We start from the raw sequence: 17,628 nt of genomic DNA on the forward strand, positions 1-17,628 counted from the left end.
ATTTTGTAAGTTTAAAGTTGAAAATGGTTTCCCAGAACAGTATCTTTGTTGGGTGTAATTGTGCGTTTCTGTTGTATTATATAATCTATGCTTAAAGCTGAAAAGAGAGGCCTTCCAAGGAGTAGTGATATTCTGGTGGTTTGAGAGTGAAGCTTTTTTATATGTTTTGATGAAATGGATTACAGTTAAGAAAGCTAATTGTATGTTGAAAAATAGTTTAGATTTTAACTACCATTTCTGTGTTAATAGATGGAGAAGGCAATAAAGCCATCTTAATGCGACTAGTTTGACTTAAATCTGTTCTTCTAAAAATGAACAGCTGACAACTGTGCAGTGTTTCAAAACAAATATAACTTTTTATTTTTATTTTTTTCCTATAAATCTCTGCTCTAATCCTGTAATAGAGTTTATGTGGGTGTTTATCTTAACATCCACAGAGCTCATGCACTTTCTTGGTATTTAGTCCTGGTTCCGATCCTTGTCTTGGCTAATCAGGAGACAGTGTCTGTTAATTGAGTCTAATTGTTGACTAAACTAAGTTTATTGATGTTATTTCCTTCTAATTGACTCTCTGCAGTCTTTGAGCAGAACTTGCTTGTGCAGTATCTCAGTTTTGTGAAGGGATTCATTAGTTCTTCAACTATTTCTTCAGCTTTAACTGTGGTGCTTAAGTGGTTAATTAGTCTTTTATGTATATGGAAATCCAGCAGATACATTTTTAGGCACCTTATACTGTTTTTCTATGGAAGATTTACATTCAGCAAAAGTAGAGGGAAAACTGCTTGCTTATTTTAATGAAGTTACGGGAGTTTACCATCTTAGTTATCCAAATCTCATTGCAAAGTATAATTTTGAATTGATTTAAGTATACAATGTTTGATGCGTGGACACTATATTCATCCATGAAAATATACTTATTTGTGCACAGAAATACATGTAACTACTGGGGACGTGTAAGCACCTGCATTTGTACATGGAAATAGCGCTATTAGGAGTGGGAACCTGAGAAACTAAAGTGAAAAGGAAGATGCAAGGGAAATAAAAAGTAAATAGAGATAAAATGATGAGACAAGAAGGACAGCGAAGACAAATGTTGATTATACTGCAGTGAATCTGAGCTGTTGCTGGAGTGTGTGATGTGAGGAGATGCAAGAGATCTGCATTTGCTCAGAAGTAGGAAGAAACCAAGGTGGGAAATCCTACCACTACATAACAGGGAGGTGCAGAGAAAATGGAGCACAGTTCTTCTCAGACAGGTGGTGATACGTAGTCTTGATAACCAAACAAGAAGTCAGAAAAGCTTATGCATCAATTTTTTTATTGTTACTGGGATTGCCTGCTTTGTGTTACTTTTATTTGTACTTTTTTATTTGTATTTTGGGAGGAAAAAAATGAAACTTGAACCAAGTAAATATGAGCACTTGTACAAACAAGAACAGCAACAACAACAATAACAAAACAAAAACAAAAACAAAAAACAATCCAAACAACAACAACAAAAAAAAACAGCAATTGAAAGAATACTAATTATTTTATAACAGGTAATTCAACTGGTCTTGTGAATCCTGAGATTTACAATAATTTTGATGTTTCTCAAAAGCACATATGGCATGATTGGTACATTGTTTTGTTGATGCTTCTTATGAGTGGAAAAACAAGAAAGTGTTATTTGTCTCCTTTGATCTTTTCCTCTAGTGTATGTGTTTCAGTGGAAACCATAAAATTTAGGCACAGATGAAGATCTCATTTCAGTCTTTGAACTCAGTTTGGAAAAACAGGTGCAATTTTTCCTCAGTGGAAATGTGGAAGGGGAAAAGGGAAGAAAAATGAAGCAATGAAAGAATCCTGGGGTTGGTTGATAGGTTCAGTTTCCTGCATAAGAGCTGATGCTTTGTCACTTGCAGCATGGGCAACACCAGCAGCAAATTACTTTGCAAGGGTTTCTTTTTCGATACCTGACTGCAAGTCCAAATTTTTCTCTAGATATTTGGGTGTATTCTTGAGTGTTGTTCATACTGATTTCAATGTTGTTGATCATCTCCCCCTGCTCTTCTACCAGAACTGATATCTGAATGAAAAGGTCCTTCAAGTCTTTGATCTGAGTCTCTAGGCTGATCAGTTCTTTGTGTCTCTGTTCAATCTCTGAAAGCTGAGCTTTAGTAATTTTGGCTTCGGTGAGTAGATTTTCGTTGAAAATCTCCCATTTTCCTTGTTGGAACATATCAGTGACTTCGTCCTCAGATACCTCTTTACCAGCTACTTCAAGCTGACGAACAATAAATCTTCTGCATTTCTCTTGTTTGGCTGTTATAGCTTCATTGTATGAAAGCATAGCATTTAGGTAACACCGGGACAGGAAAGTGTGCTGGGAAGCTAGAATTCTTACTATAGCACGTGATAACCCATATTCACTTTCAACTTTTTTCACTGTTTTTGACAGTTCATCCAAACCTTTTCGTATATGCTCTGCTTGAATTTTTATTTCTCTTGCTGTGTTAGATTCCTTTTTAAGAACACTGAACCTTCTCATTGAAGATACTAGACTTTTTTGTTGTTGACTGAATTTTTGAACTTCCTCCACCAAATTATTGATCTCGTTCTGAAGCTTCTGGATTTCATGGAAGTGCCTTTCGGTTATAGGCTCCCTTTCATAAATAATGGCCTGCTGTTCAAACTCTTCCTGCTCATCTCGTACAGGTGGACAGTTATTTTCTCCAGCCATCTGTAGTTCTTTGGCTCGGAGTTTAAGCTCCTGAAGGCGATCTCTCATGATTCTTGAGCTCAGCTTTTTTCTTTGTTCTTTACCTCACTTGCAATTCAGGGAGTTAGCTCTTTTAGTTTCTTTTAGCTTGTTTTTCTGTAATCAAAGTGTAAAGACGATCCATGTTAGCAGTGGTCTATAGGCATTAACAGTAGTTTTGGAACTCAGAGCAACTTCACTTTGTACACTAGTAAAATTAGCAGGTAAGTGTTTTGAGTTCAAGGAAGGTGATGTAAGAACAATCTACCCTTTAACCCAGTTTCTGTAGGGCTTAATCAAAACCTAAAGATTTCAATTTATCTTCAGATGTGCACAGTTAAGTCTTCCCTTGGCTTTTTTGTTATCTTTTGCGTTTCCATAGACAGTAATTTGTAGTTCAGTCCAATTTTTATGATAGATTATGGCTTATTATATAGAACTTAAAATAACTAAGAACATGGATTGGGGGGGGGAACAACTTTGTGAAGGAAGAGATGAGAAACTCAAATTCTTTGTTTTATCGTAATTCTTTATTTGATGAAGGAATATTAATAACTTTAAATCTTTTTGGAAATACTAGAAAATTTTCATCTTCAGTGGAAAGCAAGCACTTTGGCCTTCGAGACAATCTGCCTAGGGGTCAGAATTTTGGCTTGAATGTACATTTTAAGCTCTTACTTCAGCCACACAGAAATTTTTTTTTTCCTTTTTTTCCTTGACTTCCCTCATCTGTTGAGTTAAAGTGATGATAACTGAACTACAGCAAGCAAGAACTTGTAGTTTAGTATGAAAATACTAAATAGAAGTGGATTCAGTATAATTAACATCAGGTATTGAAGATTTTATAAGCTTCTTTGGATTTCTGTCACTTTACATTGCCATTTGTGAACTTAATACAATTTTTACTGACATATTTATACAATATGTTAGCACACAATTCAGTAGTGTTTCTTATTTAATAGAAAGTGGATTTAGTTATGTTTTCTACCTTAACTGTTGTGCATGCTTCACTGGAGATATTTAAACTCACTCTGAGAATTATATTAACAGAGATCTGTTAATGTGATGCTGAAATTTTAGTGGGAATGATTTTATAGCAAATCTGAGAAACATACCTTTCATATGGCTTTGGGCATAGCTTTCAGCCTGGCCTCTGCGGTCAGTCTAAATTTCCCTGTTTGATTTTGAACATAGGGAAGTATTTCAGGGATTTGCTTGAAGACATCTTCCATTAAAAAAAAAAAAAGAAATTAAAAACAAAATCTTAAAAATTGGCAGCTTTTTGCAGTTGGTTTATGGCCACAATAAAATATATATATATGTTTTTAAATGACCTCTGTTGAATGTGTGCTTATCTTCTTGAATGCAGCAATATCCATGGAGAGGTATCTATAACCTGTAATGCACACAGATGAAACATTAACCAAGAAGCCCCAAAAAACAAGAGTGAGAAGCTTTAGTATTTCTGAATGCAAATATTTCATCTTTAAGTTCAGATAAAGAAAGAACCTTTTAATGCCACAAGGAATAAGAGCTTGGAAAGGGCTGGTTGTGGGTGTTTATGTGGGATGGCATGCTTCTGGGATATAGTTCTCTGTACCACATACTGGGGGTTGGACCAAAAGATCTGTAACTTTGACACACACAATGTGAATGTTGTGGGTGTTTCTTCCTATGAATGCCATTAAATTATTTTTGAAGAGTATTACAGCTCATTTGTTTGAGTTTGCAAGACCTTTTGTCTATTTTCAAATATTTCCTTTCTTTATGAGCTCTCTGTGCAGGTAAATAAGTCGTTTGGAACACTGCGGGTGATATGGATCTTTAAGGGAATATTTAAAATGACTAAAATAGTTACTTCATCAGAGTACTTTTTCACTGAAACATTTCTGAAGATTTAGCTTGGCTTTTCAAAATTCATGTACTGAAGGAAGGGCATTAGGTAGTAAGATGCTTATGTTGCACATTTTCATTACGTGGAGCATAACCTCTACACGCTAGCAGGCAACTTCTAGAAGTCTTTGAATCATATTAATGAACCTGAGTTTATGGAATTAGTGCACACACTCTGCACCGTCTTGCAAATCTACTGCAGTGTTTGTCTTTTTGGTAGAATTATTTTTGTTATTGTTATGGCTGTTTTAGGGCTGCTATTTTTCATTGTTTGTTTGTTGTCCTCTGCTCTGTAAACAAAAGGGATGCTCCATTCTGCAGAAATCAAAAGTATCGGTCATTGCTGCTTTGCAATTGATTGGCACTGGGTTTTACTTATTTTCAAGTTTTTGTATAAATCTAATAAATAGTTTGTGATTAGCTTGCAAACTGTTCAGTGACTCTCAGTTACTCAGAGCAAGAATTAGTTTCATGAGATACCTCTGATTTGACAGTGCTGAGGGTGTTACTTTGTTACATGTTACTTTGACATGTTACTGAGGGTGAATCACCCCTCTTAGGTATTTGTTGATTTCTTTAGGTGGACTCCACAAATTTGGTGTGTACGCATATGTTTAATACTATGTAATTCAACAGTTTTCTTTTTTTAATTAAAAGAAAGTTTCCTTTGAGTATATAATCTTTTTTAATTGCAGGGATGAAAGTATTTTCTTAAACTTCCCATGAATTTTTTTCTTGAAATAAAATCAAGAACTGAAAATCTGTTAAAAGTGAAGTGTTCAGGACTAGAAGACTATTAAATTTTTACTTAGGGTCTTCTGGTCAAGTCAAATGTGTTTCTTACATGGGTTTATTCAGGTGTGAATGTTAAATTGTGCAGTAGTATCTTTTAGCTGATTTTGGAGGTTTCAGGATAGTCTTCCTAAGTGACTCTGTTTTATAGATGCATATTGTCTGAAATCCCAATTCTGGAGAACCTTTTTTGGTAAGCAAACACATTTTTTCTTTCCAATATCCAAAAGAGTGCATTTTGTAATAGCTACAAGGAATCAATCTAGTAACCTGTCAATATGCAAACAATTTTGTTACATTAGAATAACTTCATATAATAGTTCTGTGGTTTCTCTGATCCCTTGCCCATATTTAAGGTCCCTAAATATTTTTTTTTTCATTATCTAAGTCATGGAGCTGTACATTGTGAACATATTTTCCACAGATTTATACATTGCTATCTACAGGAAGATTAGCTTAAAAACAAAACGTTAAACATACAGACATCAATTGTAAGAAACAATGCTGATGTTGTACCGTAGTACAGATTTCCCTTACTGCTTTTTTAATTGGTTTCCCCTAAAACCCCCAACTTCACCCCCCACTTCTATGATTTCAGATCCAAACATAATGTTTATTCATTTGCTGCAAGAGAATAATTAAAAAAAAAGAAAAACAACAAAAAAAACTGGTAGATAGTGAAAGTTACCATATTGTACTGAGAGTTAACAGGCAAACTTCCAAGTAATTTTGTGGAAAATGCTACTTCAGGGTGGAGAAAAATACAACATGTATTTATTTTATTACAGTAATTCCTTAGTGTTGCTTAACTAGTGGTATTTCCCACAGCAAAAAGAAGCAGTTTCTTTAAGGTTAACATTCTTTTGAAATGTTTCAGAACTGCTTGGCACCACCATGACTGCTGTGGGGAAAGTTCAGCGTGGGGCATGTGAAAGAACAAGGCTTTAGAGAATTGACCTGAAAATCTTGTTTTAGTACAGCCTAACGCATTTGTTGACCCATGTTAATTTAACATGGCTTGGCAATCCTATGATCAAAAGCAAGTTTTAATGGCACCATTAATGCTTATGTGAGGTGGCAAGACTTTATTGTATCTAAGGAAATTCAAGTAATTACTGGAAAGCTGTAATACATGCATATGGTCATCCAGTTGTTCCATCAGAACACAGCACAATTTCTCAAAAGGACAGTTACTGATTTTTCTTATGTTCAATTTGCTGTGGCTTTGAAGTGAGTTGATCAGAGGACCATGAGAACTAGGTTTGCTGTTCAATTTGTGTATCTATTAACAATTATTAATCTAGTTTTTGATGGTTTGGGTTCACTGATCTCGAAATATTTGAATTCCTTGAGGGAGAGAAGAAACTAAAAAGCAGCAGAATTGCATGACTGTTAGGGGACTCTTTGCGAAGTATGAATCATATAGTTATCCACAAAAGGAACAGTTTCTTCGCAAATCTCAGACGTAAGAAGAAGTAAGCAGAAAACACTTCAAGTAGCTAATTTTTTTTGTGTGTGTGTCTTTTTTATTGAACTCACTAGGGAGTGGAATGTAAGCAATGGAACCCTACTTTCATATCCTACCTCCTATTTGGATTGCTTTCAAAACCCGCCTCTGAACTTGCTTGCCAGTAAATGTGGCTGATTGTATTGCAACTGAAACTCATGCTGGTTTAAAATAAACAAGGATGTCTTCATGACATAGATAACCTTGGAAATTGTTGGCTTGACTATTTGAGTGTTTCCTAACTAACTTGGTTCATACAGGGAGTTCTTTGTGTTGTTGTCCTTTGTGTTGGATTGTATGTATAGGCATGCATCCTGCTGGTTGAGATGAAAGACTTACTGAAGTTTTTGCCAACACAGGCAGAATGTGCCAGCCCTTTTAGAGTTAAGGGAATTCATAGATGGAAATCTCTTGAGTGACTAAGTCCCCTGCATTCAGAATACAGTCAGGTTCCAGCTTTCTCTGCCGAGTTCAAACCAATTCTTCATGTTTCAAACTATTTCAAAAGGATCTGATGTTTTCAATCCCATTTTTAATCTGATATTTAACACTAGGATTTCTTTCTTTAGAGTATTGATGTATATCAATGACCTTATTTCTACCCTTTCTGGAAATAATGCCGCCCCACAGTAATGCTGAGGGGAAATCAAGCACAGCTGGACAGACAGTAGTTTGAAGGAATTATGTCCTTCAGTGAATGAGCTTTGTGAACCTTGATACTGTTTTCATCTTTCATGTGAGTATTACCTCATCTTCTTAGATCAGGGAAATCAGTCTGAAGCTGGAATAGTAATAATTCCTGGGAGCTAACTGGACAGAGAGCAATAGCAACAGTGATGAGTAAAGGTTTTTACTAATTAAACATCCTGTGATCTTCTACATCAACTAGACTACTTTCCCATTTAGCATGAGGCCGTTGTCCTGCCGCAGATATGCTACCAGGTTTGCCTTTTTAGTCATTTGCAAAAAGGTTAATTTGACTTGAGAGTGAGTGGTTCAGGGGAAGAAGACTTGTGCTGTCTGTAGCCAGATTCATTTAACATTCTTAGGTGCTCCACGTTTTGATTAAATTTCACTTTAGGAATAGTGGAGTTTTTATGTGATCCTTATATATTTAAATATTCTATATAGTGCCCCCAGTTTGACAGATCATTTAAGCAGATGCACAGATCTGAGCACGTGGTTAAATCTCCCCAGAAGAGCTCTCTGTTTCCCAGTACTGTATGTCATTTTCGCTCTGAGAAGCTGAGACTGGACTTTGGGCAGCATAAGCTCAAATATAATTGAAGACAGTGGGCTTTGAGCATGTGCTTAAAATTAAACATGTCTTTAGGTGTTTCCCTAATAACAAGTGGTCTCACACAGTTGTATTGTGTAGAATTATTTTATATTAACATTGTCCTTGAAAGGCACTTTTCCCTTAATACTCTGTGAGAGCGCTTGCTAAGTTCTTGCTGACAAACCATGTTAGTGCTGTAAGCAGTTCAGGTGAGATGCTGTCATAACCATGGTGTTTTGCAAGCAATGTGAATAGGCATGCTTCTGAATGATTTAATCAACTCATCAGGGTGTCATCTGGAGAGGAACAAATGCTGAGCTTGCTTTGCAGGTGTGGGAGCAATAAGATCCTCTGTATTTTCTGCTGAAAGTTTTTCACCTCTGCAGATGTGCAGCTGCTGAAGTTCCTTGCCAAAAGGCAGCCTAAGTTACAGAGGTGGGGAATGTGTGCACATCTGTTTGCGGAGGAGAGGTTTGTTTCTCCTGTCCTGGGGGATTATGTTCTCATGATACATAGCGCCAATTTTCATGGAGAAAAGTGTTGAATTTCACAGGGCACCATAAGGGCACTTTGTAAATAAGAATTCACTTGCTAATGTCAGCCAAGCACCATGTTACTAAGTTAGAAAGGAAAGAATTCCCACTATTTCAGACTGTTGGAGGTTTGTATTTTAAAACATTAAGCTTCTCTTAAGATAGGTGTGTATTTCACATACTGATACCTATTTCAGCTGCTAAGCATGCTGTGAATATAAGCTTTGTTTCCTTTTAGGTAGGCATTGTGTCTTGGATCCTCCAGACCTTATAGTGGTAAAGAGAAGTAAATACCCCTTACTGAAATTGAGAAGGTTGTTTTCTCCAACACACGCAGCACTTTGGCTTCTGGTCAAAATCAGACCTGGAGGCACCATCTTCAGGCTACAGAAGTCACTGGGATCTTTTCCATGAATTAAGTGAGCCTGGGACCAGACTGTGATTGAGCATCTGTTTTTCCTTGCCTTTATGCGTTAGACTCTATATACGTAGTAATTCGTGGCCTAATTCCGCAAGTGTCCTGAAAAGAGGTGTGTGAAGTGTTGAGTTTTTTCCAGGTCATGTAAGAAAGCCTGATCCTGCTATCTGATGTTGTTCAGCAATCTCAAACTCGGAGAAAGGTTTCCTACTGGGAAATCAACACACAGTTAGTTAGTTTGGATTGGATTTCTCTTTCCCAGTATTCCTTTGACTGACTCCAACTTGAAGTTTTGCCTTGGTATCAACTCTCACTTAAACAGATAGTCCTGTACTTTTCTTGATGAAAGATAGTGACACTTAACGGTGCTAAAGTTTGCTCCTTTGGTGTTGTCTTGTTATGCAGTAGGAAACTTTTATTGAAGGATAATTTAGTATATACAAATGCAGTGTAAAACACAAGATCTCTCTGTTAAATTCCTAAATTTCTCCATTAAACTCCCACTTGAGTGTTTAAGGGAAAACCAGGTTTGTGTCTAAAAGCCACAAATTTCAAAAAATGCTGTTAGAATTTTGAGGTTACTTTTAAATAACTTATTCTGGTATGTAATATATTGCTTCATGTCCCACTTGCTTAATGCTTAACTTGGATGGGGCAATTTATTTTTTTTTCATCTGAAGGAATCTGGAAGCACTGTCAGAAACAGAGGACTTGCCTTACAGAAGTGATGAAATACTTCAACTACAGCTGGCAGTCACTGTAGGAACAGAAATTCCAGCTTTCCTGTTCTTCATACCCAATTACTCACATTTGTACTCCCTCTGCTAATTTATGCTCAAGGCAACCTTCCACTCAGCATAGCCTAGTACTTTGTTAGCATCCATATCAGACTTTTTCTTCACTGGTTGGAGAAGTTGGGTTACAACAGCTAAGAGCAGGAGGTTGACTTCAGTAATGGTAATAGGAAATAAGCATTAGATTGCTAAACTGCAGCAGCAAATTGTTGACTAAGTTTAGAAACAGCTCTGAGTGCTCTGACATAAACAAATGTGAAGAGCATCAGTGAGATCTGTCGGCATTTCCTGCCATTCCTCGGACGTAAATGTTGCTGCATTTGAGTTACTGAAGCATTATTCAGAACCATAATCACAAGCTGTAGGCCTTTAAAAGATACTGTGTAGTCAGGGAGATGATACAGCTGCCGTGGCACTGTGCCTTTTCTATGTACAGTAAAAAAGTTATGTAATAGTGAAAGCATAGCCAAAGAACAGATCAGGCTACAGGATGATTTTGGACAGAAGGTGGATGGGGGTAAGGAAGGGAACAGGATAGTCTACAGAAGAGAAAAAGTCAGGGTCAGTTTTGCAGTACATTTTACAGTACATAAGCTGTACTTAGAGCTTAAGGATTATTGACCAGCTTTCATTAGCATACTATATTTGGCCAGGAGAGGGGAGTAGGAATGCGCATGCTGCATTTCAATTTGGTCGTGCTGACAAGCCTCATCTCCTAGGAAGGCTTTGCTCTCCATTCCCCCCTCTCCCAGTGCGCGCCCACAGTTGTTATTCAGATTCACTGGTGATTCAGTTTGTATTTGTTCTGGTAGTCATCTTCTTATGTATTATTGACAGGTTTAGGAGTACAATTTTCACATCTTTGTCAAATATTTTAAGGGTACTGCAGGAGTATTGGCGTTGTGATAATTTTAATGTGTTGTTCACCAGAGATGAGTCTCTCCAAAGTGATGGCCTATGTGGATGGGAAGCCTTTACAATGACAAGTACATCTACACCCTGCCTAGGAGAACAGTAGATCCTGAGAAGTGGACTACCATTATCCATTATTAATTTGTTTTGATGATAAAGTATGCCTTAAATTCTTATCAAAGATCACATCATTACCTCTGCTGAAACAGCTTTAAAAAGCAAAACCGAAACAAACCTGCAATAAAAATAAGGGTTGATTTATTTTTCTGTCCTTTAGTTATGATACAATGAAGGGCACTAGGTAGAAGACGCAAGCAACATATATCCCAAAGGAATTTCAGCTAGAAGTAATTTTTTATTTAATACATTTCTAGGCTGCAGTGAAGTTGCATCTCTGTTATATTGTGCAAAAAAACCAAACCTGTGTAACTGTTCTTTTTGACAGCATTGGCTTTGAGTCATGTTCAGAGTCATGCTCTGGTCTGGAACCTTATTGCTGTTTTGAGTGTCTTAGCAACTCAGTAAAAAATTACTGAAGTATTTCTGTCATTTAAACTTAATATTAACTCTTAATAGTTTCTGGGAAAGACTGAGGTTTTGAATCGAAATTTAAGCTTTCTGAAAATGTTGTGCTTTCATTTATTCTCACAAGAAAAGAAATATGTTTTGTGCTCTCGAATCTTGTGTTATAACTCCAAGATACATTTTAAGCAACTGAAGCAAGGAAATTTGTTGCAGATTAAATTTATTTTCTCCTTTTTTCAAAATAAAAAAGTTTCTTTTAGCTTAATTGTCTTGTAAAAACACATGCTTAAAGCAAGGATGAAAGTGTCCTCTTAAATCATCATGTTTTAAGATGATAATTCCTTGGAAAAGCATACTTAAGACTACTTGTAAGTTCAGGCTTCTGTTTGTGGGCAGCATGGTTGTTATTCAACAAGAAAACAGTAAAGGCGGAGAGTTTGCCTTGGGTATAGGCCGAAAAACACATACCATTTGTATTTGCAAGGTAGGTAAGTACTATCAAAGTATATCATATGACAGTGCAAAATCAATTGCATTTTCAATGCAGGGGACTTGAATGAGATCCCTATCAATATTTTTAAGAACTGCTAACATGTGAAGGCTGTTTGTATAATTAGTAACCATGTTGTATCATCACAGCCCACTATGTGATGTGATGTTGAGGAAATAGAATCTTTTTTCTTGAGAAAATATCCCATACTAGCACTGCCAGAAGACAACTGGGCAAACCCAAAACGACCCATGTGAAGGAGAATAGAAATGGTGCATTTGAAGCTATGTAGCTGGAGAGTTCTCTAGTTAATGTGAAGTAGGTATGGGAAGGGGAGAAACACAGATACTAAATAAAAATGTTTGATTCAAATATAACAAAACAGGTCTGAGTATTAAGGGGATTTGCACAACAAAATTTCATGGGTGAAAATGATTCAGAGATTGCTGGAAGAGTGTCATTAAGCTGTGCTGCTGGAGTGAGCACTTCAAGGGAGAGGTAAGGGCAGAAAATAGATTTTTAGTTATATTAATTAATTTAGATGTTCTTGGCCAGAAATCTATAACACACTCGAGATGCTGGAGATACACTGCTTTTAGGGCAGTTCTGTGGTGTTGCATATGGAAAAAGCATACTAACAGAGAAGATGATAGGCAAATAATAGAAATATGAACTTTGGCATTAGTAGGTATGGGAGAATATGGTAAGTTTTGAATCATCTGTTTTAGAAGATTTTGTACTTTCAAAATCTCTACAGCTGCCAGTGTTCTTCCATATCAGCTACAGAGATGTGGTGATGTTACTATTTTTATGAAATATGTGATTCAGTGATGCATAATGAATCAGTGGCAAAGCTGGGTTTGTACTTTGGAGTTCTGTAACCTGTTCTGAATTGCCTGTAGAAGATTTGAGGATAGCGATCTGTCATTATTTCCACACGTACAGACAGTGATTCTCAGGCCGTCCACTGAAACTGTGGGTATTGGAAGGTGTTACGGTCATGCCTTTGCACTGGCATAAGTCACACTTGCAGGTGCAGCATACATCACTGAGGGTTATACCCTATAGTTAGTAAAGGACTGGAATATCTCGTATTTAAAACTGAAGAACTTATTTAATGTGTTTATGATGTTTCATGTACTAAAGAATTACTGAAAGTAGTGCTCTTTAGGAAACTTGAAAAACAAACAACAACAACAACAAAATCACTTAGATTCCTGGTTTTGTTTTTCTTTCAGACAAGAATAATGCTAGTAATCAGCACTTTCACTTGTTTAGCTGGTATGGACATGGTGGCCACCTACAAGTCATAGAAATCCAGAAAGAAGACTATAAATTCCTCTAGCAAAAGTTACATAATAAGGCTTTAGATATTTATATATCGTAAGGTAGAATTTGAAAGTAAATTAACAAAAGACAAGGCTGAAGCAGGATGAAGGACAAGTGAAATCATTTCCATTTAATAGAGCATATATTTTTAACTCTAGCTTTCTCTAGAACTCTATTAGTATAAATCTATTTCCAGATTCTCTTTTATCCTGATAGTAGAGTTGCAGGAGCAAAATTCGTAGTCCCACTTAGTTTTCATTTCATTTCATCTATCATGTCATATGGCTAAGTACTGCAGCCTTGCAACTTATCTGTAATAAATGTAAGGATTTCTAGGGAAAGCAAAAACCACAATGTATCTTACAGGCAGTTTCCATAAAGAAACTTCATTATTTGTCTTGGTATCTATTATTAAGGTGAAATACATGGAAAGTATATGAAAATAATACATATTTTCAGGGATTTTTAAAAATTCTTACACAAAAACATGGCAGCATAACTTATTGCTTTTGCAGTTAAACACCTGAAAGTTAAATACGGTGTTCTGGTTATAATCTTAGATCTCTTTGTGTAAAGCCCGTTTGAGTAGTAGGTTGGAATAAACAGATAGTGAAGAAGTGTGTTGGAGAAATACACTTTTGGTAAATGAGAATAGGATTCAGATATGAGGTAGGAATGTGGCTGCTTACCTAAAGTGAAACAAATGATAACTGACATTCTTTTAACCACTTCAAAAGGTAGTATGAGAATGAGATTGCTCTAGAGTTGCCGAAAGATACTACAAACAGGATGAGTTTAGAGTCTTACATTTAAATAAAAGAATAGTTAGAAGTGTCCTGGAGGAGCTAGTTAAGGAAAAAGGTTAGAGGAATTGATCTCCCTGCAGTTACGTGTACACAAACTCTTTCTTAATTGATGTTTGTAAGCAGATGGTCTTGGTGCGTCTCATCACTAGTTTTTCATTATATCTTACCCTAATATTCAAAGTGTTGTTTTACGTAACAATAGAAGGCATAAAAAGCAAACTAGGGAAATTAAATGTTCTGTGTTTTTGAGGAAGACCCTAGTGTCAATCAGTAAAAAGTTACCAATGATTTTCCAACTCTTATCAACAATCCAGAAAGTGCCTAATGCTAAGGCAGCTCCTTAGAGTGCCAAAGAATGTAGCTTAAGATTTGCTAAGAGCCACATTTAGACTACTTGTATAGTTAAAAGCTGTTAAATGCAATCTGCAAAAAGTCTACACAAAGAAGGGAGAGCAGGGAGTTCCTCTCAGTCCCGGTGGGAAGCCTGAAACTATTTGCTGGTTCTCCTATATGTGTGCTTGTTGAATTAGCAGTAAGTTTGTTTTTCTTGAAAAGCTAATGAACTGCAAATAATTGAAGGGCAAAAACTATCTGACACACTCACATCTTTCTGTCTGTCGATCAAGAGTTTGAGCTGCATGGTCAGTAACATGAGGAAAACAAAGAAACTAATTAATCTTTTCTTCATGTAACTGCACAGGCCTCAGTTTTCTATTGTCATGCTAGTAATTGCTGTCCACAGGACTGTCCAAGGGGGAAAAAAAATGGATGAGAGATGAAATCCTGAAGAAAATACGTGGAAGATCATTTCTAAAAGCTCAACTGTGGGTGGAAAAATATGGCTTTGTTCATTCTTGTTTAGACTGCTGTGCAGTTGAAAGCTTCTCCCTCTTGCCTTTGAATTCCGAGGAACGGTGGCTCAGTCATTCTCAAAGCTATGGCTTCTTGAAGTAGCCTTCAAGCCTAGTATTCCTGATCTCAGATCAGTCATTCTTTTAAAGATACATTTTCCTGAAATTACTTCTACTCAAGATTGACAATTTTGATACTGCAGTATTTTGACCAAAGTACCCTGGAGGTATACTGTGCTCTTCTGTATTTTTTATGGCCAACGTGCAGATTTGACCAAACTTACTGAGTCTGTGATAACTGGCTAAACCCAAAAGCATTATCTATAAGCTACTTTCACATATTACTTCAAACAGCTTGCCTGTACACTGTTTAGTTTTCAGTGCTCTTACTGTATGGTAAATCCAGAACCAAACGCACAAGTTGTAAAGCAAATGTATTTAAAACAAAAAGTCCAAGCCTGCAAACCAAGAAAATAAACACATCTAGGCACTCATACAGAATACCTTCTGTGAAAGAAACATCTGTTTTTTTCTCTAACATTTCTTGTTTGTTTGTTTGTTTGTTTGTTTTAAGAAAACTGAGATACAAAGATATCCTTTTTATACCAGATTTTTTCACCAAATCTCTTGGACTGTGAAGTAAGTTTTAATGCTTATTTGTTCACTACTTGCTGGGTAATTTACATTTTAGAAGCAAGCCAACGAGTGCACATAGTTCACGTTCAGAGACTTTTTCGCTGGTATTTCTTCTGGCTTCTGAGGGAAATACTGAAGTGTAGATGTCAGTTGTGCCAATGCACACATACACTCCCTTTCCACACTGTTTCCCATGACTCTAAAAATAAAGTTCAAAGCTCTCTAGTTGTTTTTTAAAAAAAGTCTTACATGACATAAAAGCATTTGGTTCTTTCCTCTTCTCTGTTTCTTTTATAAATAACATTTTTTGCTACACTAAGAGGGTTCCAAGTATACTTTGTGAAATTGAAGTAAGTAAAGCATGATTTTATTTATAAAAGCTTTGGAGTTGGCAAACTTAATGTTATATGCCATCAGTGCTTTCAAGTGTGTTTATCAATACTTCTTATAGTTCTTAAACACCGAAGATTGTTACATATGAAGTTCTGCTGCTTTGGAAAATTAAAACCAAGCTCTGTCCTTTAAGATAACCCCGGTGTATTCAGTAAAGAATGAGGTTTTATGCATAAAACTTGGCTTCAAAGCTTAGCATTCCTGTGCATGAGCAGTGGAGCTCTTAGACATTATTAACCCAGAGTTCTATCCAATTATTTTCAGGGTCGACATTTACTGTTTGCGTGTCTTGACACTTCGACACAGACTACACAGCCTTTTTCTGATATTTGCAACTTTTTAAACGTTAAGTAAAATAGAAGTCTTTACCTTTGAATCCAGTGCTGATGGCACACGTTATCCTTTAGAAAGGAACTCTGGAGGCTAAGCTTGAGTATAATGAGACAAATATTGTTTTGAGTATTTTCCCAAGTACTATGTCTTGAGTGGCATTCCAGTAAGTCTTTTCAGCACGCTTTCTGCTCCTAGTCCTTAAATAATTGTCCAAGGGTTCATCTTCAAGTGCAGCAGTGCGAGAGAGAAGCTGACTTCTGCAACTGCAGTAGACAGGCAAATTGATTACTTTCTACGTGGGGAATCTGGTTCTGCCTGTTTGCAACCCAGCCTTGCTGCGAGGCGGATCACTCTCATGGAGTTGGCCAATAGTAGGAAGTGTCTGAGACCAGCTCCCTAGGTAGAGACCTTGTCAGCTGCAAACATAGCACTGCCTGCCTCTGAAGCACAAGTGTAAGCGCAGTAATTGCTTTCTTCTACGCTGAAGTGAGAAGGAAAAAGAAAGTGAGAGTATGTTGCGGATCTATTCATATGCTTACTTGAAAGGAAAAAACATGCATCGTTAATGCACAATGTGACGGTCAGTGTCTTAAACGTATTTGAACAATATGTTTATTCCTTAAGTTTGATCTACAGACTGAAGTGGGACAGGGAGTAAAACAGCAGGAAATGTATGACCTGTATTAAATGAATTCTTGGGGAGCACGAGGTGGAGACTGCTATTTGGATATTTCACTTAGCCAGGTACAGAACTTCAATTCCAATTTTTGAATACATTGGTATTATAACAGGATTTCTGTACTGGAAACAGAAGGTAACTGTCCAAAAAAGCAAACTGTATGCCATTCAAAGTAGTAAAGGTCAAAAATCAGCAGATACTGCATGTTATAGGGCATTACTGTCAAACTGAGGTGTGCAGTTTACAAAGATTACATTCTGCGTCATCTGTGATTTGTAGAATGTACAGTCCAGAGAAACAGTAAATACTATAGTTATTTAATCTTGAGGTTGAAAAGGCTGTGGCAACAAAGTATGTACTCAGAAATATTTTCTTAAATCAGATCGAGATAGGGATTGACAGCACTGCTGAGGAATGCTTTTTGAGACTAGGAAAAGTGCAATAGGATTTTTAAACTGTGGCAAAGTTAAGGTAAATGGAGGGGAAAAGAAAAAGAAGGCAGAGATAACTGTTTCCAGTCTTTTGATTTCTCCCTATAACTTTCTTGAATTCTATTTCAGTTTTCCTCTAGTTTAGTTTCAGGCACATTTAATAACCAAATACTGGGACAATGTTGCTTGTTGTAGCTGTTTGTTAAGAAACAGTGCCAGAGTTACATAAACACGTTGAAAAGTCATTGGTTCTGTATATAACATAAGGAAGCGTGAAGTATTGTCTG

General features: G+C 36.5%; 2 protein-coding genes across 6 annotated transcripts in view; one reads left to right on the forward strand and one right to left on the reverse strand.

Annotated features, from left to right (window-relative positions):
* Positions 1-17,628, forward strand: part of ARL13B (ADP ribosylation factor like GTPase 13B) — a 46,930-nt gene that overhangs the window by 12,318 nt on the left and 16,984 nt on the right. The gene's annotated exons all lie outside the window — the stretch shown is intronic.
* Positions 1,332-16,494, reverse strand: STX19 (syntaxin 19). The gene is made up of 3 exons (XM_042811080.1): positions 16,268-16,494; positions 3,856-3,965; positions 1,332-2,857 (listed from the first exon to the last, which is right to left on the reverse strand). Exon 3 carries the CDS (start codon positions 2,768-2,770, stop codon positions 1,895-1,897), a length of 876 nt encoding a protein of 291 aa, XP_042667014.1. The 5' UTR covers positions 2,771-2,857; positions 3,856-3,965; positions 16,268-16,494; the 3' UTR covers positions 1,332-1,894.

The sequence above is a fragment of the Centrocercus urophasianus genome, unplaced genomic scaffold (genome assembly GCF_019232065.1).
Source record: "Centrocercus urophasianus isolate 14NV4802_14NV808 unplaced genomic scaffold, USGS_Curo_1.0 seq_12, whole genome shotgun sequence".
NCBI classification, from domain to species: Eukaryota; Metazoa; Chordata; class Aves; order Galliformes; family Phasianidae; genus Centrocercus; species Centrocercus urophasianus.